Below are 26478 nucleotides of genomic sequence, written 5' to 3' on the forward strand. Positions count from 1 at the left end.
TGGCATGCTGCAGTGATAATAGAGCGCAGGCAGCACGAGGCACATTCCCCTGGGAAAAGAAGGGTCTTGCGGTGATACCCAGATACCATACTTCTACTTCCCCTGACACCACACCACTTCTGCACATAATAAAGAAGTGCTTGAAGGAACAGCCTGCGACCCTGTGAGGAGAACCTAAGCTCCTCTTACATCACCCTGGCCTTTAAATGAGGGTCACCTTGTACCAGCACTTTTCAATACACTGAAATGAGAATCACATCTTACCTTGTCTTTGTATAAAAACCCTGAGCAGCGGATGAGCACTTGAAACAGCCTTGAAAAAGTTGTCATCGTTATTAATAGGGAGAAGGTCTCCATGCACATCAGCATATCCAATCATCACTTCCAGGTTGGCTATGTGATGAATATGAAGAATTAGTTTATAGAAGTCTTCAAACTTTCCTGGTTTGTAGCGGTCCAGGGAGAATCTTCTGAACTCTGCCCCAAACTGCAAGAGAAAACAAAGAATATCTGCTTTCAGACATCACCAAAGCACAACGTTTTAGCTTGGCACTTAAACACGGTGTCCACCACTTCTCCTTTCTATACGTATCAGTGCTGTCAGGTCTACAAACACCCTAGTAAGCCCCCTATTAGAATATAACCACAGCTACCAAGACACCACCCTACTTGACAATAGGTATGCTTTCACATGCCACCTTAGTATCTGAAAATACACACTAAGTTTTCATCCAGAGGATTACATTGGTAGGATTCAATTCTGAAGTGCCATCATTATCATCATGATCTCAGACGTCCACAGAACTAGTCTTCTCTGAAGCAGAAGTGCTCACTCCACTGCTTTCAAAAGAAGTTCCTCAGCTATTCAAACAACCTTAATAAAAATTCTTTACATGCTTTCCATCAATACCACTGGGATCCCAACCACGATACTTCTTAGCGTGGTATGCAAGCGCACAGCCTGCTATTAGGAAGTTACACTCACTCTACATGCCCCCAAAATTTCCTGGCATCCATACAGAATGAGCAAAGTCCTTCAAGTGTGTTTCTACAGGTTTAATTTTTCTGTCACTCCATCAGTTTCTAGTTTTGAAGCTTCACAAGTGACTTAAAAAAAAATTAAAAATCCAGGAGAGATGGTTTGGCACAGAACAATTTAATGTGTTTTAAATACATGAAGTTAAATAAGTCAAAAAGTGATTGTATTAAAGACTTTAATTAGCCTTACTTCTGATATCAGAAAGCAAGTATGCTATTAAGAACAGGAGGAAACTATCAGATTCTCCAATCTTAGAAATGAATGGCGTGAAAAATCAGGCATCTAGCTAAACCAATACGACAACTGGCTGGTATGTTTCTTTCCCTAACTTAGGTCATTTAGTACTACTGTTTATCAACTGAACCTCTTCATCACACTCATTTCTGAAAACACTTAAGTATAAATCCAGGAATAAGGCAGTGACTGGCATCTCATGGAAGTTCTCATTTGCAAAGTCAGTCAATGCCAGGCAAGAGACCACAGGCAAAAGAAAAAAAAAACAAAAACATCCAAACAAAAAGATCAAAGAAAATTGAGAACTTTTTGTAACTTCTTTCTCAAAGCAGAGGCTCTCAGTTGTTAAATCAACTTATACATGCAAGCCACTCTTCTGCTGAGGCTAACAAAAGTATGAATCATCACCAGAATCATATTTATTCAAAGGGAAAAAAAAAAGCCCTGCTAGCTTTTGGGTGCAAGCATGTTCTCAAATTACTTCCACAGCTATGAAAATCCCACTCTTCAGCATCAAAGCCTAGTTGTGATCATCTGAAAGCTCATTTAGTCAAATTAAGCTGCTTGTTTGTAATATTAACTGTTAGTTCCAGTTTGGATTTCAATTCAGAGTGCCCATCATAATGCACAAAAGCCAAACAAACCACAGCTGGTTCCAATGGAAGAAAAAAGTCTTTGTCCTCAACCCCCACTCCTCTTCAAAGAAATATCCAAGTGACAACTTACTCTTTCAGTTTAAAATATGTCAATAGGAAAGTCGACATCTTCGTTTGAACAGTATCTAAAAGTTTTTCTTTAGGTACGAAAGAAAAGAAGTCACGTTCACCTGACAAGTTGAGCACTTATGGAGCAAGCTCAAGAGGCAGCAATGAGATCTCTTGTAGGTCTTGTCACAGCTACACTCCTCAGCACATCTGAACACAGCACCCCTTTAACCAAAGCAACATCCCTTGGGTACCAGTCCCAGCAAACACTCAGTTATTGGGCAGGCCACTTGCTTAGCCCCACAAACAAGCATGGCGCTCATTTACCCCAGCCTACAAAACACCTTGATGTCTGCCTTGGTGAGCCTCTGGGTCCTGATGCGCCCAGCGCTAGGAACATCGTGGTCAGGGGAAAAGTGATATGGGAAAGGAGAGGAGAAAAGAAGCAAGGACAACTATTACAACCCCAGGCTGAGCTGAGGCTGCTACAGAAGTGGTGGGCATCAATGAGGAGACCAGGCCTCCTAGCCTAGGCCCTGCAGGAAGCATGTTCTGAGGCACATCAGGTATCTGTGGAAGGCAGCACGGAGTATTGGCACACCATAGGGATCCTACTGCAGACTGGGGTACTGAGGGCTGATAATAACACTGCATAGCCAGATCAACTTGTTCAGCCTTGGGAGAGACAAGAGTCAACCTCTTTTGTGTAGGAGAATGACAGCAATAAACTAGCATATGAGATTTCACATGTCCCTGCATGAAGCAGCCCTTCAAGGCAAGGGAGCTGGAAGGCGACTCCACAGAGGGGAAGGAAGTCCCTTCAAAAGGGATTTAAGCGGAAATGCAGATGACGTTTTGTTGTTTAAAGTCTAGCACTGCTGTAGTTGTAGCTTAGCTGATTAATATACCCTAGGCACATGCACAGGCAGCAACCATTGTCAGCGGGTCCTTTCAGAGGAGGGTAAAAAATGCTTCAGCAGTGACCGCTCATTCATCATCCCTAATGAGGCTGATAGAGAGTATCGCAGTAATAATAGGTTTTGCAGTACCACACAGCTTGGAGACCGGGTGCTCCGCATTGTATTCAGCCAGGATTTCAAGATAACACCCACCGTGTATCTTCCAGAAACTTCAAATTCTGAGGGCTTTTCAAAGACTCACAATGGCTATCTGCTTTTCTAAGCTACAAAGTTCATCTTTAGTCTACCACTCCAATGAAAGAGACACAAGGACTGGTGTTTGCTAGCACAGTCTCTGCCAGAACAATACTGTATTACACTGCTTGACAAACTAACAGTTTTAACAAGCAGATTAGTTTTCTATAGTGAAGTAAATGATTCTGACCTTTTTATCTAATGCAAATACTGCATCTACTATTGCAAAAGTCAGAGGGCAGGAAAGCCCAAGGGAACTTAAATGAATTTAGTCTAACAGAGCTAATTATGTTGTGGAGGGGGGGGAAGGGAGAAGAAAAAACTAGAAAGAATTGTCAATTTGGCTTCACAAAGAATACGCTCTGTCCCAAGTTCCTCCGAAGTATCTGCCAGCCACTGTACTTGCTGTCTGCAACTACACGACCAAAAGCATCCAAAACAAATGCCATGCAGTATGCAGGAGCCCTGAGCAAAACCAGAGGCCAAGAAAAATAATTACAAGAAAAGGAAAAAAAGTGTTCTGATGAAAGTTACGAAAAAGAAGAAAGTCACAGCCAGCTGACCAAAAAACTTACATGGGCTCCACGACAGCAATCAAGTTCTTTTTAAAAAACTTTTCTAAAAAATGGTGGGGTGCAGCAGCGAGGGCAGAAAGGAGCAGGATTTTGAGGTCTGTTTCCTCAGAGTGCCGCTATTTTGTGAAACAAAACAGAGGAGTTTTCTGCAAGCCAAAGTGACCTTTTCGTTTTTTAGAAAAGGTAATTTCAAGAAATTTATGGGGTTTTAAGAAAAAGTGCTATGTTTATGAGATGCTCTCCCTCTGGCTTATTGCTAGCTTTGAGTTTAAGCTATTGTAATAAGAGAACAACAGAGAACATTTAGCAATAAACATGAATTACATTAACCACTTACTTCTCCCACAAAGTATCAGGGACAGAAAGAAAAACAAACACTCCCATCCATGCACAGACTGTATTTTTGGCTTACCCATGAGATTTCCAAAATGAAGACTACCTGACCAGGGTAACTTTATCAGTAAGAAGGAGGGAAGACAAAAGGTAAATGATTTTGTACCAGGTGGTTTCAACTGGGGCTTGAGCTCAGCTGTCATCCTTCTGCCTTCCCGTTTCTCATGACATGTCTTCCCCGACTCACTCAGCACTCTTTCACACTGCTCTCCAATCTCACCACGGTCATCTCTAACAGCAAGATGTCACCAACCAAGCAGATGCTCTCTGCAACAAGTTCTCGTCTTGCCTTCTGCCACCTGCCCCAAAGCAGCTCTGCTCCATTCCAACCATCAAGCTGGTGGGAAACTGGGCATTTTGCATCCCGCTCAGTCCCCTGCTCACCATTTACTATTTCTTCACAGAGGTGGCCAGGAGAACAAAACTGCCCCTTGTATTTGATCCTCCCGTGAACTCCATTACAGACATTTTTTACTACTTCAACCTCAAAGTTTTTTCCTGGTAGGCATTATGCTGTTACTCTTCTCTCCCTTATAGCCTCCCCTGTCACTCCCCAATAAATCACAGCCATGCTCTACTATCTTCAGTTGTTATCCTCCCCCATCCCCAATGGTTCCCCTTCACTTTCACAGTACTTCAACACAACAATTTCTGCCTCTCTGACTTTCATTTGCAAGGCAGTATTCACCCCTCCAACCCTCTCCAGTCCCTGACGATCTTTCTCCCTCCATAGCTTGGAAGACAAGTTTACCTCCTGCCTGACCACATCTCTCAGACCAACACCTCTCCATGAGATGTGCCACCCTTGCCATCTCTTACAGATTTCCTCTTCAGAGAATCTCAACCATCAGCACAAGGGTAAATTGAGCCACATTTTGCGCACTCTTTTCCCTTCCTCACCTAAATTCTTCAACACAAGAACCTTACACAGCTTCCCCTAGCACCTGCAACTTCTGTACCCCCCTTCATGGAGGAACCACAGATCTACATTAGCTACCTTCAGACCTTTTCTGCCCAGTGTCTGAAACCCACAAACACTCACACACCATCAAACTCCTGCTTGACTACTGGTCTGCGCTTTTCAGTGGCCTTCCTAAGCACCATTTTGCCACACCACCATCTAACAAAAGATACTTTTTTCCAGCCTGTTCCTTTGAAGACACCCTCTTTGTCACTCCTTCCCCCCCCAGTAACTTTCTCAATTAGGGTCACCAGCATAACTGCCCTCTCTGCTTCAGCTCATGATAAACATCTTCAAATCCACAGTGCTGTCCTGCTTCATGCAGCTGTTGTTCACAACAAAGCCTTTAAAAGAAAGAAATATTTGCCTTACATGGCTGTTCTCCCTCTCCTAATTTCAGGGAAGAACCAAAGCCTGCTTGCAAAGGATGTGGAGCAAACTGGTCCTGTATTTTCAAGATACTGCTCAACATGCACCCCATGCACCACCAAGCCTTAGCACAATTACAGTGCAGGAAGCAAGCATCCATGGCATGCCACCATCAGCACAAGGCAAAAAGAAGCAGCTGGCCCCTTGCCACCCATAGGACAAAGCAGCACTGAGTCAGGAGACCTGGTATTACACACTGCCAGCAGCACACAAGCCTGCGGGCAGACAGGCAGCCCTGCACTAGTACAGGTCTCCAGCCAGAGCAAACCACTTTCCCACCATTTTCTAAGTGACGTAACCAGTAAGGGCTCTGGCTGGTAGCAAACTCATTTAAGACCCTTTTAGTTTCTGCCAGAGCTCTCCACAGCCACCAGCAGCTGCAGAGAAGCAACTTGACGCACAGGCACACCTTACCAGACCTGACAGGGAAGCAGGAGGATGGCCCCAGGCTGGGTGGCCTGGGGCTGGTACAACGCAGCCTGCCCCAGACATCCCTGCCTCAATTAACTGCAGGAATTTCCAATGGGAACAGCACTAACTGTGCTGGGAGACCTTGCCTTCACTTCCAGGGAGGGAATGTCTCAGAAGGTACATTTCATCCTTAACTTCTGGCTGCATTGTAAATGTAATTAGGGGCAAGCAATCAGTCTTTGGGAGAGTGTTTCTCGGTTAGTAAAAGCACACACAAAGGCATGATAAGGCACTACTGAGGAAAGCGCTATTAATTGCAGCCCTGAAGAACTCCTCAGAGGTGGCTGGTCCTGCAGGCTGCCAGACAGAGCCTCCACAGGTATTTTAGCCTGCAACAGAAGACATTCCTTTCTGACTCCAGCTGTAAACAGCTTTTCAACTTTAAAGAGCACTCCAGCAAATTAAAGGTCCGTTGTTCTGTGGCCTTCAGGACAGTTTCAGTGTGGCGAGACGGAAATCTAGAAGACTCCATAAGACAGACTTGTTAGATGGAATTTCAAGCAGATCAGGAATTCCCAAGTCACTAGCATAAAAGTGACCACAAAAGCAAGGTTGAGAACCTGGAGGTGGATCAAGCACAGGAGAGTATGGGAAATGCCAGTACACAAGGTAGCAGAACCACTGCAGAACAGTTCTCTTTGCAGCTGGGAAGTTTGGCTTCTCACCTGTGAAAGGCACTGAGCAAGCACAGGGCTCAGCTGATGGATGGTAGCTTGTTAAGCTGCAGTCACTTTCTCTCAAATGACCTAACATTCAAAGACAGACCTCAGTTTATCAAGTATGACCACTTCAGAGAATTATCCTGCTATGGAAAACGAGGAGTTGTAATAACAGAGGAACCAGCAGGTTAGCAAATGCTGCTTAGTACATTGCAATAACCACTGTACCTACAGTCAAAAGCCCTGCAAGCTGGGAGGGAAAGGAACAAGGGAAAGACCTCTTAAAAGACTGATGTTCAAAGGATAAGAACCTACTTTTGATACATTTTATAAAAATCCAGACTGACTTGAGCTGATGTTGCTGTGGCATAATGTCTTCATTTGAAAGGGGAAGCTCCGTGGTTTTCTGAGACCATGCCACATTTGTTTTGCATGTAAGCAAATATTTTGAAGCTCAAAACCAGCAGTTCAAACATCTGTTCATAGGGTTTTTCACTGCTCTTATTTTCATTGAGTTCTAGGTATGATAAATATAATCCTAACTTGGAAGAAACTAAAGTACTACTTAAAAACACAAAGCAGGCTTGAAGACTTTTTAAACCTACAGGATTTTCAGCTTTTTCATCATTTTAGAAGCATGCAACACATAGAAAACATCCTTTGAACTCCAAAAGGCCTGTACAACTTTCAGAGTTAGCATGAGATCAGTAAAAGTGCACAAGGCTGGGAAACACAATCTGTAGATCTCTCTCACTAAGCTAACTTGAGAGATAAGCAGCAGAACTTAACAATCTCTTTGCAGAGAAATGGCATAAGTTTGTTCTTATCTGTATTGATACAGATTGCTAAGGTACCTGAACTGTACCAGCAACTTTCAAAGGAAAAAGAAAGGATGCTGAAGGTTAAACCAGATATTTTTATATAACGGGTACATGTACATTTCCCACAAAAGGAGATGACACGTAGGCAGGACGAGGCACCCCAGAGGCGTTAGGCTGTTACACCCAAACAGCAACTGGGAGGAGAGTTGCTGAAGCACTATCAAGCTCATGCACATGCCCAAGACTTGAAGCCACTATTCTCCCTGCTAGTTACTAGGTAAAAACCCAGAGCACAGTTGACCACAAGCATGTCCTGTCCTCAAGGCCCACATCAATCTCACGCTCATACTGTGGATGCAACAGAATATAGCTGAAAGTTTATTAAAAATCCAGTTGTGGCATTCAGACAAACATCAACATTCAGTGGAACAAAGCAGAAAGTAGGTGAGAGGAGAGAGCAAAGGAAATACAGTTATGGCTAACTGGTATATTTATCTTAATGGGCTTGTTTACAGTAGAAGGATGATAGTCACATTGTTAATTTGTATATCAGTTTGTAGTATTGACACTATTAACATGGCTGCAGAGTCAAGGTCTACCACCAAGCATCTAAAACAGCACCTGAGTCAGGCAGCTGTACTTTCATAGTCCTCAATTATTGCTCCAGTTTTCACTCTTCAACAGCAGCTAAACAAGGTGGCTTTTGGAAAGGATTATTTTTTTCAGGCAACTATTTTGAAAACCTGAAAAAGAATTCTTACAGATATATACAGCTTACAGAAAATGCAGTTTTTCACTCAGTTGAAGGAGAGTAAAAGAAGATGGACTATACAGAGCTATAATTAAAGAGGCAGTCTCAGTATTAATGCAGGAATTCCTATTTTATAAGTTCTGGTACTTCTGTAGGCTTACATTCACAAAGAGAGGGGCCTTCAACCTCTTGGTAAAGCTAGGGAGAGAGAGAAATGAAGAATAGGTTTGTGATCGAGTGCCAACAGGAAGGATTCTTAATAAAACAAGAATCCCCACACGTTGTTTGCTCTGGAAATCTTGGTAAACGGGAAAGAAAGAGTCATCTGGAAACCTTTTTTTAGAGATTAGAGGTAATTTCTTCAAAGGGAGCAGCTACACCACTTGTCACCAGACTGGGCGAGTACGAGACACAGGAGAATACACAGCTCTTTCAGGCCTGCAAGATAAAGTGGCTTCAGATCCCGTCTAAAAGGGCTGAAACATTTATTTTGAGCAGCAGGGACAACACCTAGATAACAACTGAGCTTCTAATTTACTCTGTTGAGAAACACTGAAGTAGAGAAAAGGGAGAAGATATAATTACAATTCAATTATTATTTTCCTTTGACATGTGCCAATTTCTAAGCAGGTTTCTCCTTCTCCTTCCTCTCCCATCCAGCATAAGCTCATAAGTGCTTTGATTATAAGGCTGGCTTCAGGGGCGGAGATGGGGGCAGGACAGGGCCTGAAGGAAGACGGCTCCCTAAAGCACAAGACTCTGCAATTGCAATTACTGTAACTGCCATGTTTGTGAACAGATGCACGCAGAGGGCTCATACTCCCTCTTCCCCTTCGGAACCTACTGCAAGTCAGTGACCAGGAGACTTCTAAAGCACCTTCCATTTGCCCAGAGAAAAAAGCTGGCCTGATGTACACCAGGACACGTTACGCTGTGCCACAAAGCTAGGGTTAAAGACCAGTAGGCAGAGTGTACATCACTCCCAAATCTCCTCCTGCAAAAACTGCAAGGCATCAGAATAACCGTGGACACAGCCATGTCCGCAGCTATGGCTGCAGGTCTGGCTCGGTCCAGGTTCAGAACAGCTACAATCCCCTCACCACAGAGCTCACATACTTACTGTATGTAAGAAAGGCATTTATGAATCAGAGTGAGCTTAGCCACCATGATGCTCCTTTCCTTTTTTAACGATTTTTTTTTTAAATAATCCTCTGACACACATCAGAAATCTTAAAATTTACAGGTAATTGGTGACTGCTAAACAACTCTTTCATCCAGCACAGTACCAAGGATCTGATAAACTCTCCCATTCCAATAAGTACAGGCACAAACTAATTTCCAGGGTCTTTCTTTTGGAGAACAGAAATAACATTCAGGTATAGACAATTCTCAACTAATCCAGAAAGCGTTCTGTTCGTTTTCACAGGAGCCATTTCCACGCAGCGGCCTAACACAACACACCAGCTGGGCGTAGGCAGGAAATTACCTGGCTATCACACCATAGGCTAAATAAATAAATAAATAAAATTTAGAAGTCAAGTTTGCAGCCTATATGACTCCCCACAGCTCCTCCAGGTCTGACTCAACCCACAAGGGGAGGAATGCCCCGTGCCACGTGCCAAGGCAACGCTCCCACTGGGCCCCTTCACCACAGAGCCCACCCCAGCCCTTCGAAGCCACTCAAGCCTCCCAGCTTGTGGCTGCAACACGGTGCCCAGGAGCACCCAGCCAGGACCCAGTGCTGCTGCCCGTCAGGCACCAACCAACAGCACACAGACTCAACTTTCTGGTTTTCTGGCAGGCTGGGGCAGGCCTCGTGCTTGCAAAACAGAGGCAACTGAGCGCTTAGGAGCTACCAACAGCAGCTTTATCCAGTCCTGCACAGCCCCTCGTGTGGCACTACCGACCAGAGCTTTTTGCTGGCTCCATCCTTACCACAGGACAATGCCGTAAGAGGGACCCCGTGGGCTTTATGCAGAGCAGGACACCACTCAATGAGTACCAAGTAGCTCCTTCTCACCATCCACAACAGTGTGTGCTCACAGCCCCCTACCACCCTGCACCTACGCAGGGCTCGCTTATGGGACCGCTGCGGCTGTAACCAGGGCTCTGAGCCTTTGTTATAGGACTCTCTTAAAGCTGTTATTAAGGGAACGAGCTCACGCTATGGATACGTTAAGCTAAAGGAAGAGAATGCAGACGTCAATTCGCACCTACGGCCAGTGCTTCAGACTGGAGTTTATGTGTTTAGGGCACCACTCAGCACTCACAGAACGGGACCACAACTCGCCATGAGTGCAGAGGCCACGTCCCACCTCGGGAGCATTACAAACTGCCCGACCGTGGGAGCACGACAGACACCCGTAACCCCGCAGCATTTCGGTGGCAGCGAGGACCGAGGCAGTCGGGCGCCCCTCGGGCAGCAGCCATCCCGCCGTCGGGCAGGTGACGAGAGCCGGGCAGCTTTCCTGCACTTCCACGCGCGCTTCCCCAAGCGGAGGCGTACCGGCTGAAGCCTCGGTAGCCGCAGCACCCAGTGAGCGGCCGGGGACACCGAGACGCGGCCGGCCAGCCGGCCGGTGGCGAAGCGAGACGGAACGGTATCGGGCCGGCGGCGCTCCCCGCGCTGCCCCGCCGAGCGAGCGCCGGCGGCGAAACAAAAGATCGAGCGGCGGTGACGGGCACGGGGCCCCTCGCGCCCGCCCGCACCGCCGGGAGCGGAGACCTCGCCTGCCCGCCCTCAGCGCCCCGGGCCGTACGGCCGGCGGCGAGGCCGCGCTCACCTTACTCTTCACTTCCACTGCGCTGCATTCCAGATACCGCAGAGTCTGAGATTTGTTGAAGCTCCGGTTCATCTTCTCGGCGCCACTGCCGCCCCCCCCACTCTTCCCCTCCTCCTTCTCCTCCTCCTCCTCCCCCCGCCGCCCCGCGCGCGGCCGGCGGCACGCGGCGCCCAGCTCCGCTCAGCTCCCCGCCGCTCCGGCCACTTTGTCCCAGCGCGCCAATGAGAGCGGCCGCTCCACCGCGCTCGCGCTCCAGCAGCCGACAGCCGCGCGCCCCCGCTCCGCCGCGGGGGGACGGCGGCCCACGCCCCCGAACCGCGTAGCCACGCCCCTACGCGCTTAACCACGCCCGCTCGTTCTGCCTCCGCCCCGAACCCTGCGGGTGTCCGCAGCCCCGCGGTTCCTGCCCCGAGTCTGGCGTAAGCTGATGGGCCTCCACTGGTTGATAATATTGGTACCTACTGCAGTGATAGGATTTTTAATTTTGTGCTTTTGAGAGTGCAGAATATTCACTCTCTTTTTTTTTTTAATCCCTTTCTCTCTTGTTATTGCTTTGATTGTTGGTTTTCCATTCTTGACTAAAGGGAAAAGCTAGTAACAATGTCTCCCAGTGTCCTTCATTTCAGCAGAAAAACAGAACTCGCTCTCCACCGTCTGTTCAGAAGAAGCGTCTTCTACCTCCACGTGCGATAAAAATTGTGTTTGCACTGTGATTCATAGAATCATAGAATCATTTGAGTCAGAAGGGACCCCTAAATGTCACCTAGTCCATCTCCCCTGCAATGAGCAGGGACACCTACAGCTACATCAGGTGGCTCAGAGCCCTGTCCAGCCTGACCTTGAGTGCCTCCAAGGATGCAGCATCCTCCACCACACATAGAATCCTAGAATCATAGAATTGCTCAGGTTGGAAAAGACCTTCAAGATCATTAAGTCCAACCACACTCCAGGCAACCTGTTCCAGTGCTTCATCACCTTGTAAAGTTGGATATTCTTCCATACATGCAATCTATATCTCCCCTCTCTTAGTTTGGAACCATTTCCCCTGTCCTATCACAATACACCCTGCCAGAGAATCTGTCCCCTTCTTTCTCACTGCCCTCCCTTAGATAGTAAAAGGCTGCTCTTAGGTCTTGCCTGATTCACTGCCGCAGACCACTGAAATTAACACAACTTTCAAGTTCCTATACCTCAAATAGTAGAGCAGAGTTTCCCTTGCCATTGTATGATTTATGGCTTGATACTAAGAGTAATAGATTGACTTTAAAAAAAAAAAAAAAGAAAAGGAAGAAAAGAAGAAGAGAAATAGTGAAAAAGAAGAAAGCTTCAACAAGAGAAATAGTGAAAAGAAGAGAAACAGTGAAAGCAGAGGAAAGGAGATGGGGTTTCACTAATAGTTGTATGGGTTCAGGCCATCCTATACAAGAAACACTGAGTAGATTTTCAGAAAGCTCTTTAGGTCTCTAGATGGAAGTTGCTGTACAGAGAACAGCTACTTAGGAAGTTAGGATGATGACTGTAAACACTTTAAAAATACAGTTGAAATTTAAAGATACTACTGCTCATAGTTCCAGTGTGCAGAGGCGTCTGCCTGCCTCTCTTCCCCGTGTCTCATTTTAGTTGGTCCTATTGCTGAGTAAATTGAAGCATAGTTGTAAGTTGGCAAGTTCAGGATACATCTTCTAATTATCCCTGTAATATCAAATAATTTGTATAGTTGACATTATCTTCCCAGGCATCTTTGCCATGTGAAACTGTGATTTAAGTTAGAATGGGCTGTAAAAACACACACCATGGTAGGAGAGTAACTTCTCTATGGTAATTATCAATTTCTCTAAAGAGTTTAAGATGATCAGATCTCCATTAAATTAAAGAAATTGAAAGAAAAATACCTAATTTAGTGGTTTGCAAAACTCGCCATAGCAAGGGGTTTGACACTAGGTGATTGTTGAGGTCCCTTCCAACCCAAGCCATCCTGTAATTTTATGATTCTATGAAAAGTAATACTGCTAATTTTAATACATAATGTCAATATGAGAAAGCCACTACAGATGTAATTCCTTCTGTTTATGGTCCAAGTACTTACCTGACTTGCTTAGTGAATAGAAGAACTGTTCTACAACAACCTTCTGCAATTCTTCTCAATCACAAGTTGTGTCTGTTCTCTCTTGGGTAACCATTTAACACACAGCAAGAAGAGCTGGAAGCTGAAACATGGATTTTGGTAACAAGATAAAATAGTACAACTTTTGCTTGGTATCATTTTCTCATATAAACACTCAAGAGGTTTTCAGCCTGGCATGGGATGCAGTTAACTGGAATGAACTACAAAATCTTAATGAAAGTGTGAGTTATTGAAAACTTCTATTTGGAAAGGTAAAGCAACAAATAAATAAATTACCTCAATATTCCTGAATTTAAGGAGTTTGTAATGTACTGTATAGAATCATAGAATCATTAAGGTTGGAAAGGTCACTATCATCCAGTCCAGTCATCCTCCTACCAACAATATTGCCCACTAATCCATGTCCCTCAGTGCCACATCCACACGGTTCTTGAACTCCTCCAGGGATGGTGATACAACCACCATCCTGGGCAGCCTGTGCCCAGCCTGTGCCACTGCCTCGCCACAGTTTCTGAGAAGAAATTTTTCCTAATATCCAACCAGAATCTCTACTGGTACAACCAGAGGCCATTCCCTCTCATCCTATCAGTATTCCCAGGGATAAAAGGCTGAACCCCCTATCTAGCCCTCTCAGAGCCCTCTCAAGCCCTCTCAGAGATGGTTAGGGGCATCACCTTCTATTAAGGAAAAGTAACAAGGAACTGCTGTAGCAAAGGTAATCAATCCTACAGAATATAAATCTTGACTTACTGTTCAGAATCTCAAAAAATGTAACACACAGAAGCTGAAAGCTTCTTAGCAAAAAAAAAAAAAAAAAGTTATCAGATGACTTTTTAAGTCTGTTCTTTGCAGGATTTCTTTGGCAGACCTTCTAAAGCAGTTACCGTATTAAGATAAAGATAGACTGAAAGATGTAGCTCCTGATTAATAATAATGATAAAAACCAGTCAGAGGGAGAGCTCACACTTACTCATGCAGCAAAATCCCTCCCATGTTAGCCAGGCCACTGCACATAGCTGTACCAGGCGGGGGTCACCTGATCCCATCAGAGCTAGTCCATGGACAGGCACCATGCAGCTCTTAATCAGTAGGAATGAACATAATCTCTTCCTCACCCACCTGATCTGCAAAGAGATTTGCCAAGAAGCTGCTTACTACATTACATATTTCTTCCAGCCTGCATTCACGCCCTGTAAAACACTGAAGTTTTGGAATGCTTGTGCACAATCGATCCTTTCCAGAGCTTTCAGCTAGGGCACACGTTCCCAGAGTCCTTCAAAGCAGCTGCTCAGAACTGCACGGAGCATGAGACACATTAAATCCTCCTTCCCACAGGCTCAGGGCCAGATGCTCAGCGGGTGCAAAGCAACAGAGCCTCGCTGCAGCTCTTTGGGGGCCCTAAGCCTGTCAGCGGAGTGAATTCCCTGGCCTCTATGGATGAGGAGCCTACATTTGTAACCTCTGGCCTAGCCTCCATCCCGTGCTGCCGTCCTTGGTGACTTGAAATGGGAAGTGAGACATTAAGGACTGCTGTGTCAAGGTGCTGGAGAGACATTTTGACAAACACTCCTGAAAGTATTTCTGCATCCCAGTGTGCTGAAGACACTGCAGGCTGTCAGCTATGAGGCAGTAACACGGTGTCCTCCCCCGTTTCTGCTGTTAGCAGAAAAAAGCTCCTTGTATATCTGTTTTCTTCCCTTTGCACCTTCTTAATGTCAAGAAATAAGAATATTTCTCTGCAAAATTGGTGTTTCTATGCTTTGTTTCCTTCGTAATTCATGTCTTCCTCAAGCATGTGTGAGGATTACATGCGGGACTGTGGATTTCAGAACCAGGCCTTCTGGCCATTTTGATAATATCATGGGAGGAAAACTCTTTCCCAGAACCAAACAATTTTATTGCATTCCACGATCATGTGCAAAACAGTGATCCCATCTGTTCAACAGCAATCCCCCTAAGTACAGGGCTGCCTCTCGCTCACGAGTCTGGGCAGTTCAACAAAGCAGCCTCCGTTTTCAATGACACGTTTTTCTTCAAAATACAAGACACCACTAAGGACAGCTTCATAATAATTCACATATTTGTCAAGGAGTATCTTCTTATGTACTATTTTGACTGGTATGAGCCCTGCAGAGCAGTATGGTACAACAGCAATTCCTCCTAAATTTAGGCATCTTTCAGATCACTTTTGCCAGTTCTCCTAAATAAACAATAAATGAATAAACAATAAAAATATTAACCTTAAATTCAAAAGATGAAAACTGGACTTCCTAGTTTTTATTTTTTCCCTGACAGCTTGAAGACTTTAAAACAAAGAGTGCTTGAATTCAGCACTCCAGGTATAGGGCAGTCTACCACAGAGATTTTGCAACAAAACAACTATGAAATAAATGAAAGATAATATAATTTATGAGATTATTCCAGCTGAGGTCTGGTGCCTGGGATTTTTGTCATAACTATGAACATCAGCAAGTTTCACATACCAAGTGTTATAAAAGACTTCTGGAAACTCAAGTTGAGGGCATTCTAATTGCTTAATTCTGCTTATCTAAACTTCTAAGTGTCTGTCTTGGGTCATGTTCAAGACCTTTTAATGATCTCTCCACCTGACTGCTCAAGCTTCCCTCAATAGCTCTGGAAAATCTAAAGTTTAATTCTTGTGCTTTTCCCTTCAGAAACTGATCTGCAAAACAAAATGTGATTTCAGCGGATGCTTTCCAGTGCAAAGAGATCATTATTCGACTGGAAAGTGGATGTATGTTTTGCTGGCCTTGCTGGTGCACATGCTGTACCTGCAGGCAGGGAGGAAGTGCCCACCCAACCTGTTTTGCCCCAGCTCCTTTCCAGTCTTTTCTCTGCAGTTAGAGCAGCCAGGGAATATTTATGTCTCTTGAAGGACCCAGTCTATGGGTGGGTTGCAAGAGGGCTGGAAGGGAGGTCTTCCATGAAGTTGAAATGCCTCATGTTTTTTATCTTTGTAAGAAAAGTTTCCTAGGATTTGGCAGGAGAATGGGATGTGCTTTGTTAATTTTATCAGCAACAGGCAAAAATGTGCTGATTTTCTACAAGGTGGGAGGCACCTAGTGGTTGAGAAAAAGGACCCGGAGAGGGTTTGGATTTAAGAAATGAGTAATAGGCATGAGCTAGTCACTCAGCTTTTTCATTTATAAACCAGAATGAAAAAAAAACCCAAACATTTGTATCTCTGCATCATAGGGCTTAATTAACTTGTATTTATGACACCCTGCCAGAAAGGTGTGAAGATAATTAGAAACATAACACTTACATCTGTTCAGGCCTACTCCAGTGGGGCCACAACCCATAATTAAGATCTCTAGCAGATGTCATAATGCAAATGATGACTCCTGAAAAGTGCAAGTGCAGTAACGAGGCGCATGACTGGCTCTTCCTTCCAGATAATGCATGCTCCAGTTCTCGTGGCTATCCATATGCCCTCACATCTCGTGCTAACTTCAAGGGACAGCGCTGCTCAGCTCGGTATTGAAGGGGAAGGAATTTTTACTGAAACATGCTGTTTTATGATAAATATCTAGCCTCTGCGAAGCACACTAATCCGATCCATACTTGTGCCCTTACTGCAGGCAACTGCAGAAAGAAGCACTTGCCATTGGGAGGGATAGTTTACTGGGGCTGTTAAGGAGAAAAGTGATATCATTTACATTTTTTTGGAACAGTGGCCTTTTTTCCCATAACTCCCTTCCTTGGCTTTTGTTCACTTCGCACTGGCGCCACATGACTGGCTAGGATCTGACGTTATTCTTGATGTTGAGTGCCAAAACAAAACAGTCTCTGGAGACAGGGTGGTTGTGAAGAGTCAGCAAAATGCCAACTGGTTTAGGTTGTTGGTTTTCGTTATTGTGTTGGTGGGGGGAGTGATGGTGTATAGTTTTGGCCCACTCTATATTTCAGATTTGTAAGTGACCAGGAAAACAACTATCTGCAGAACAAGGAAGCAGTTTATTAGCATCCGAGGAGATGCAGGGGGTAAGGCAAGAAGGCAGCAGAGAGCCGGAGCTGGGTGCACTCTGTGAAGGCTGGAAGCTCACTTAGCTGAAACCAGATATTGATAAGCTCAGGTCATACTGAAGAATAGAATTGAAATAGGATCCTGTAAGTAACAGCTCCCCTCATCAGCTTGTTATCTCTCCTCATACAAACTGGGACTCCTCACAGGATAAGGGTTTGGAAAAAAAATCAGATGCATGCCAGTGGGGATGCCAGAAGTCTCCTTCTCGACAAAATAATGGACAAATATATTCTGCCCAAGTACAATCTTTTTCTCCAGTCCCACTGTCATTAGTAATTTCCAACTGAAAGGACACAATTTATTTCCATCAAATATGCATAGGAGGAAAATTCCCTAGCCTCCTACTTGGCAATGGTAAAGCTGTTTTGCCTGAGACAAACAATGAAAAAGAAAAAAAATTACCAAATAACTCCCTCCAAACCACAAAAATCCACAAATGAAATAAACTCCCAGCAAGACTAAACTAGCCTGAGGTAGGCAGCCGGGGAATATTTCAGCTTGAACACTTTTGGCAATGCCATAAGAAAGTGAAGACAAGATCTGGAAGGGCCAGAAACCTGAACGCAAGGCAGGCTGCCCATTACAGCCACCCTGGTCTCTGCCCTATTCTGGGTTCATTGGTTGTGTCTAGCAGGTGATTCCTATTAGGAGTTCCTGTTGGCAAGTTTGCAATTTAACAATAAAAACACTTTTTTTTTTTTTTCATTTTTAAAGCAACACAATGAGAAATACGTGAAGATCTAAGAACTACATAAGACAATTTGGTTAATCACTCCACAGAGACATAATGCCTGATTTCTAAGTCATCTCTTGAGACACTGTTTCAGCACTCAGTAGGAGCTGAGAAGACAAACTGACTCACGGGTTTATTAGGAAGGGAAGAAGAGAAGCTTTATCAATGCCATTATACAAACCCACAGTTTATATAATGTTCCATATTCTATCTGGAATATCTGGTGCATGATTCTAGTCTCATCTCTCATAGAAGGCATGGCAGAATAAATGATGCAGAAAGGGGCTTCAAAGATGGCTGGAGATATGTTATAGCTTCTGTACTGCAATTTGGGAGGGAAAAAAAAAAAGAGGGCTGAGATGAGAAGCTGGAGAAGTTATAAACTTGTTAAGTGAATCAAGAAGGTGAACAAGAAGTAATTACTGTCACTTTACTATAACACAAGAATGGAAAGCATCAGGTGGAATTATCACGCATATTTGTTTAAAGAAAGAAGAGAAAGTATTTTTCTCCTATAATACACAATTTAACAGTGGGATGCCACATGATGCTGTGAAGGCAAAAGACTGTAATTCAAAAGTACTTACATTCATGGAGGAAAGGATGTTAGGGCTGGTAAACACAAAGCAGCAGATACATTTCTGGGTTCAAGAAACCCCTGTGCTGCCAACTGCTAGAAATCAAAAGAGCATACCAGAAAGACTAGCACTATAGTAATCCGGGATATTTTGTCATTTATTCCTAACCTGTTACAAAGATGACAGGCTGTGTGACATTTCAGGTATGGCTGTTCTACTTACAGTACAATAACAGTAGAAATGAATCGTCCATCATTTGAGCAAAATCAGAAAGAAACAAGGCTGAAACAAGGTTCTCTGGGCTGGAGAAGAGCTACAGCAGGGATCCATTTTTACTGTTTGTTTTCTATTGTGTAAAACTGCTTGGATTGCCAGTCCTTCCCAGATAGGTTTGGTTGATTGTGCTTCCTAAGAAAAGCTGCAGTCTGTAATTGATTGTACTTAAGAAAGTTTGCAGTCTATAAAATAGCCATAAATAATGCAAGTACAAAATATGCTTTGGTTGGATGCTAGTTTTCTCTTTTCATAAAAAGTATAAAATTTGGAGTAATGTGCAGCATATTTTGAGTTATACTATAAAGTTGCCTCAAAACCATTTATTAGGTGACCAGTAATTCTCAGAAAAATGTGCCAGCTAAGAATTAATAATGATAAAACCTACATTTTTCTCCTTTGGGAACCTTGTGGGAAATGTCTGGTTTTGCAATTTCAAATTATTTTCAGAAAATGTCCTACCAATTGTAGGTGTTCTGGAAATAGATTAAATGAAGAAGTAGGTGAGAGGCATAAACATAAAACAAGAACAATGAACTCTGTGTCAGTGAGTTTGTCATGTGTGTCTTGAACACTCCTGAAAAAACAAGCAGTGCCTTACAACCTATTCATTCTTAAGCCAGCCACCAAACTGTGGGAATAGGTCTCCCAGCTTAAGTCAGCTTCCAGGCAGATGACTGAAGAATGTTCCTGGAAAAAAAAAAAAAAAAATCACACACAAGTAAAAAAATCTCCAAAGGTACCTCTTCCCTTTAATATCCTGTCAAGGGTTTACTTAGAAAAGGAAGAGTTAGTTCACATAGGCTGGTAAGCCAGGATTTGGGCCTCAGACACAGTAACAGCAAAGTTAAAATGCATGAAATTACACTGCTAACAAGCCTAACACAACTGTTGAGTCATTATCTCCTGTCAGAGAAGCTGGAAAAGTATTGTGAAGCAGAAGAGCCTCCACTGCCTGCAGGACAATTATGGCTGCTAATGAACCTGTATGTAGAATGAACATCAAATTCAGGCCAAAAGTCCTTCTCGGTTTTTGTTTTGTTGGTTTGGTGTTCTTTTTTTCTTGTAGGAATTTGTCTGAAGCTACTTTGTACTTTCCTTCCTGACATTTCCAGATTTCGCCCAATATCAGCCCAACCTTGAAAGCACTTCAGGTTTGTTCCAAGTGAGGATGAAAGGTTTCCACAGCTGCAACTTCCAGGAGCTCCACATTCCGACTCCTTTGTCAGCCACTATCGCTTTTCAAGGTTGCTGATGGCACTCAGATGCCCTTCATGGGCAGGTACCGTCTGGCACAGCACTAGCACAGTATCTTGTTTTCCTTGGCATTCCCCAGCATCACTCTTCTCCACAGTCAGTATGGCCAATTTCAACTCACCTCATTCTTTCCCTTGCTGGAAATAACCCACTGACTTTGTGGTATGAGCACACTGCCTCCTAGGAAAGGAACCCACAGATACTTCCCCTTTTCATTCATGATATGTGCTCACTACTTTTGGATCAATGGCATCTGACTTCGAGTTTTGAATTTAACTTTTCTGTTCCTAGTAGCATATCTGTGCTGATATTTTGTTTGTGACTAACTGCAGCCTGTTGTTCAGCTCTTTCACGTCACACTCAGCATCAGTGCTAGGATATCAGCCCAGATAGTACTCACCTCCTCAAATTTCAGAGCAAGCCTGTGAACATAGAACAGGATTAAAAATTTCATTGACATTTTTCAGATATTTGACTGCTGGTTCCACCCTTGACAGAAGAGAAGAAGCACTGCTGCATTCAGGATATCCAATATTCAATATTCAGTGTGTAGGGAAAGTTTGATTTAGTTTTGCTTCATGAAACACAAGATCATGTGAAACATCTCTTTCTGATGATAAAGAAGGAAGAACTCTTCATTTCTCAGACCTTATTAAAAAAAAAAAAAAAAAAGAGAGACAAGCTGACAAGTAAAGAAAGAAGTCTGAAAAAATTCTGGAAAGAATGGTGTAGTTTTCCTAAAAGAACCCGATATGAAATGTTATCACTGCTGAACTATGGGAAACTTCCTGCCTTCTTGTCTTAGCTTGCTTTCAGTAGATAGAGCTGAAGCTGCCTTGCTTGGCTTACAGAGAATGAATTTGCCTGTGCTAAACCTGATATTTTCTAACTGGAGCCTTCACGACCAGAGGAAGGCATCCCTGTATTCAGGGATGCAGAGCAGCCACAGAGCTGTGATCCCAGCTGTGCACCACTGAAGTCAATTGAGCTTTGGTTCCTGAGTTCAGAACAAGGTTTTAGAAACAACTCGGGAATTATGTATGCTCAGCTCTTCCTGAAAAAGGGCTCTTTCATTAAGAATGCCCAAAGTTAGTGGAGGCCCATAGTGGGCTGATGGTAGTCAGTGTTTTGGTCAGATTATTTGAAAGACAGAGCATGAGGATGAAGCTTATGCCATTCATGGACAACATCAAATCTGTGCTGTCTGGCTGTGAAAATCCAGTTCCAGGGCCAAAGAGCATGAGGCCAGTCTCTGGACAGGACACACAGACTAAGCTTCATCAAGCTATAGGAAGAAGAGTCACATGTGGATGCTAATTTGCTAATATAGGCACACAACAGTTAATGATGCCAGGGACAATTCTTGGTAGACAGAGCTTGATTGTTCTATTGTTAAACAATCTTGTTCAGATTGCAAAGCATTACTAAACTATTCACATTGCCTTTGGCATAGTTTTGTTGGGGCCAAAGAGAATCTTCCTGAGAGGTCCTAGAGGGACCAGTCCCAGAAGGTGGTTTGGGTATGGAGCACACTCTTTGTGAGTGGGAGAGGTTAATTATATAGAATAAGGGTGCTTAGCACCAGAAATGGCTCTGGGCACAATGAATTTACTCAAACAAGCCGCTAAAACTTGCACAGGGGAAAAGATATCAGAGCTTGATTCTTTGCTCCTGAGCAACCTGGTTGGAAACTAGCAGTGACTTTAACAGGGGGCTTTACCAAGCCAAAACAATTGCCTTCAGCAATGCTCCAGATGATCCCAAACTATAAACGACTCCAGGTGTTACCCCCTGCTGCCCTTCAAAAACCTTTGGGAGCAGGAGAGCAGCTGATCGCTCAGGAGCTGGCCAGCCTCCAAAGGGTTGCTCATCAGCGCCAGGGAATTTTGATACTGAGTGCTGTTTTTTGGGCAAAGAAGCAAGTAAAATCACACATCACAAGCACTGTTCTCAATAAAAATAAAGATTTTTTTGCTGTTCAGTAAAAACATCTACATTGACGATTCTTTTGGGTTGTAAACATTTGCTTCTGGTAGACTGATTTGGATGTTGCTGCATTTCTCCCTCTGGTACTTGAGAAACTGAAAGCGGAAACAAGTAGAGAACAAAGGGAAACAGCTGAGCATGTTCTCACTGTCCAACCTTAAACAAAAGCAAATGAAGAGTATAGATAATGCAGTCGATGATTATAAGACAGAGGCTCATTCCAAAACTTCAAGTGAAACCATCTACCCTGTCAGCCAATCTGCTGTTCTTGTTTAAATGTCATTGAAATAAATGTGCCAAGAAATATAAACTGCAAACACAGCATTTTAATAAACATAAAGTGAAATAAAGCAAGCCAGAACAGATCTGTTGGCTCTTGTAGTTTTTTGTTTGTAAGATGGGGAGGCTGGAGGTGGGGGCATGCAGGGAGGGTATTATTTCTTGCACATGTTTTTCTGATGCCGATTAACAAGGGCAATGCTAAAAACTTTCTGTGACTTGTTACAGGCTATAATCTTCAAATTTAGGGCCTTGTACTGCTCTCAATCTATCCACACAAGCCCCACTAAGGAGCACAGAAAGCCTTGAGGAGAGTTTGTGTAATAGGCTTAAAAAATGTCTTAGAAATAAAAACCTATTTAATTTTGCCCAAACAATCTTTTCTCACATTTTGCAGAACAATCTTTGGTACTAATGTATTCCCCAACCATATCATTTATTGTTCTTTAATAGTGTTCATGTAAATAGAGGCTTAAATCAGAACTAAATGATAGCTGGAGTTCGCATAGAACAAAGAACATGAACAGCAGCCACGGTGCTGAAATTCTAAGTACCTCCCAAACATGAAGAAAGCAGAATGACAGCCTTCCCCATCAGACAGCAGCCATACACCCATCTCTGTCCCTGACATTCGCTCCACTTGTTAGTGCCTTCACTAACAGTAATGATGCTGGAGCAAGAGGGAGCTGGGGGTCACAGCTCCCTGCTCCATGTTGCCTCAGCTCCATCTGCTGCCTTTTTCCTCCCCTCTGAGCAAGCTCCTGCCCAATGTTTTAGAAAATTAATGCTAACTAGAAAATGATGAAAGCATATTACCTGTAAATTGACTGACTAATCATGTTCTCTCACCTTGGACCTATTACGTTTCCGAGCTTACAACTTAGTCATCCTTGCAGGCAAGCTCTCCCTATTCCTTGTTTTGCTTGCCAGGTTCATCCAGAATATTTGCTCAGTTCTTTGCTTTCCTCCCAGCTAGTAGTTCAGTCTCCCTGGGTGCTCAGCTCTCTATGCTCTCTCCAGGAAAGTAATTAAGCACATGTTTGACTTTAAGCATGTGAAGCTAATGGTAATTAGGAAAACAGTAGGCTTTACAGCACTCTCCTTTTCTTTGTTGGCAGTTCCTTAGGTAGGTGGGATGAACCTCACTCATCCTCTAGAGGTGCTTCCCTCTACCCAGTGACCTTTGAGGAAATCCTGACAACCTGTACACCAGTAGGAGCCAGCCAAGATATAGCATGTGCATGCCTTACACAGGCCATTTTAACTCGTACGGAAGATAAGTCAAATACTATTTTTAGCAACCTTTATTGATTCCTGTATAATTTCCCTTGCTCTTCCTGTGGAAGTTCCTTCCTTTCCAGTAACACTACCATTTGAAGTAGCACATCAATCCTTATTATGTGTCAAACCTTACTTTTTTTTTCCCAAGCCTCAGCATGATGCGGAAACTCTTAAACACGGAGTCTTCCTGCAATTTACACACCCAGCCGTATGCGTAATTCAAATAAGATGTGGTGAGTACTAATGAATCTACCCCCAGGCTCAGCAGATAGTGAAGCTTTCTGGATAATCAGCGGGAGGGTCGATACAGCACTGCAGCAGCGGAGGTCCCTGTGTTGGCAGCGCAGAGCAGAGGAGCTGAGGGGAGGCCTGATGGCGGCTGCAGCTCCTCACAGGGAGCGGAGGGGCAGCGCTGAGCTCTGCTCTGTGTGACAGCGACAGGGCCCGAGGGAACGGCATGGAGCTGTGTGAGGGGAGGGGCAGCTGGGGGTCAGGGAAAAGGTCTGCACCACAGGGCGGTGGGCATGGAACGGGCTGCACAGGGCTGTGGGCACGGCCCTGAGTGCCAGAGTTCATGGAGCATCTGGATAATGCCCTCAATCATGTGATCTGATTTTTGGGTGGTCCTGTGTGGAGCCAGGAGTTGGACTTGGTCCAACTTTATGCATCCCTTCCAAGCTGTGATGTTCTATGTTTCTAAGAGCAATGTGTACTACATCAGAGCTTTTTGGACTAAAACCTGGCTATGTGCACTTTTCCAGAAAGTGCAGAGTGAAGCAAGTACTACGCAGTATGCTGTTTTTTCCTCCTGCATTTGGTATCAGTATACCAGCTTTTGCCTCAGGATATAGCAAATATTATCAATTTTATGTTCAGTCTACTGCAGACAAAAGGACCCTGATCATTTTCTTGTCATAAGCACATAAAGCAGGAATATCTGTTGCTTTCATCAAGAGTCTTAGGTCCAGATTTTCAAGAAGCATTCAAGCCTGTAAAAATGCCCATGAGGTTGAAAAAAGTTCAGCTGTTTTCTTTGCTTTTACCAAGCACAAAATATACAGCCCTAATTTATTAATGCAAGCTATGTCCTCAGGTTTCCTTACAGAAATTGTTTTCTGTTCAGTCCAGGTGAGTCCTGTGGGGACATGTGAGCTGAAGAGGCTTTGAAAGAGGCTTCAAATATTTACCTAAGTGCATACAGAGACAAAATTATATACTTAACATCACAAAACAGTTTTCTGTCCTCATGCTTAGGTATCCAGTTTGGGTTTTGAGTGCCAAAACCAAACACTTAACAAATAATTCACAGGCTGGATGCTCATCTGTAATAGTTTATCATTTTCTTCAGAGCACCGAATAGTTTAAAGTGCTTCATGAAACTTGAGACAAAGCTAAAGTCAACAACTGCTATGCAGCTTGCTCAAAAAATGCAGCTATCTACCTCACTCACAGTTCTGAAATGCTTCAGATTAATATTCTCGTGCAACAGCAGCCCTGGTCTCCACGGTGTGCATTAAGACTGCTATAAATAAGATGTGAGTTACGTGGGCCTGACATGGTATTTACGAAAAGACTGTACTTATTCCTTTGAAACAGCCACCTCTCCAAAAGCCTGGCTCTTGCACAAAAGCATGTAAGCAGTTCATCCCTTTAAAGGTCAGGGAAAGAAAACCTAGAAGGTGGGTAATTGCAAAACTGGTTCTGTGAAGGCACTCTTATCTCCTGAACAAGAGGCGGGTGCTGAGACACCAGGACAGTGAGCTAAAGCAGGCTCAGGGAGGATGCAGATTCCAGGAGCCTCACGTCAGCAGATGTGCCAGAGGAATTCCTGCCTCCACCAACCCTGCGCATCCATGCCTGAGGGAAGAGAGCACCAGGCATGTGTTGCACAATTTTCCCCAGCTGCCAGTCTTGACAAGAGTCGGAGCAAAGGCAAAAATAGTTGTATGTTTCAAAAGCATATTTGAGTTGCCCTGTTTTGGTATGGGCCATCCTTTTAAATCCCAAACAATCTTCTTATTCAGAGGTGAAATCTGATCTGGCAGACATTTCAATGCCAGACCCTCTTTTCTGCTGACTTCAGGAGACTTAAAGAGACTTTTTGTCCAATATTATTAATTTCAAGTAAGCACTTAGCATAGTATTTTTCCTCTGGGACTGACATTACACTATTTTACTCACTCTGGTACTTTCTATACATGTTCTCATTGAAGCCTTGTCTGTGAAATACCTACTGCGCTTTGTTACCTGTTGGTTAAGACTGGTGTTTTCCTCTGTAAACAAATGCAAGTACCTAAATAACTCTTAGTGTCTCCCCTTGACTTCGTTAGGACATACAGCCTCTGCTAAGCAGAGCTTTAATTGCATACCTTCATCCTTTGCTCTAAGATGGACTTGAAGCAATATGTTGAAGGAGCTTCCAGGTGTCCATCACTGAGTGCAGTGTAAGCTCTTAAAATGGGCTCTGCTGGGCAGCAGAGGAAGAAAGGGGGGGGCAGAAACCTGGCAAAACTGAGTGTTTTCTATTCGGGAGGAGGTGCATTTGCTGTAGGCAATGCCTGCCTCATGAGTAAGAGTACATGATAGTTTTGGAGCTTGTGGCACCTGGTAAAACTTACTTAGCAGATGGAGAATCCAGCACAGAGATGGAGGGAGACCCTGAGTACCACCTGTATCCACTGATTCTTGAGAAAAACATATCCTAAGGGTTCCACAACGGCAAATTTTCTCCTCATTAAAGAATGGATGAAGACATAGCTCTTTTGAAGTCTCAAGTTATGCATAATACCTTCACATATGCCAGTATTTCCACTGTTGTATTCATTTAGAAATAACAAAAGGCGTCAGAGGTTGCCTGGAGTTAGGTGGCAAGTACCATCTGACCACATTTCTTAACTGTAAACTAAGACAGGTCACATGTTCAGATTAAAATAAATCATCATTT

At 43.9% G+C, this 26478-nt stretch overlaps 1 protein-coding gene across 1 annotated transcript in view; it reads right to left on the reverse strand.

Annotated features, from left to right (window-relative positions):
* PARD6G (par-6 family cell polarity regulator gamma) overlaps positions 1-11297 on the reverse strand; it is a 58489-nt gene extending 47192 nt beyond the window's left edge. The window contains exons 1-2 of the mRNA XM_085220643.1: positions 10975-11297; positions 265-487 (exon numbers count right to left, since the gene is read on the reverse strand). Coding sequence (XP_085076769.1) covers positions 265-487; positions 10975-11046 — 295 coding nt within the window. The 5' untranslated portion in view covers positions 11047-11297. The remainder of the gene's footprint in view (positions 1-264; positions 488-10974) is intronic.
* Positions 11298-26478: the final 15181 nt, after the last annotated feature.

Source organism: Meleagris gallopavo, chromosome 3, assembly GCF_905368555.1.
Source record: "Meleagris gallopavo chromosome 3, MGAL_WU_HG_1.1, whole genome shotgun sequence".
Classification (NCBI taxonomy): Eukaryota; Metazoa; Chordata; class Aves; order Galliformes; family Phasianidae; genus Meleagris; species Meleagris gallopavo.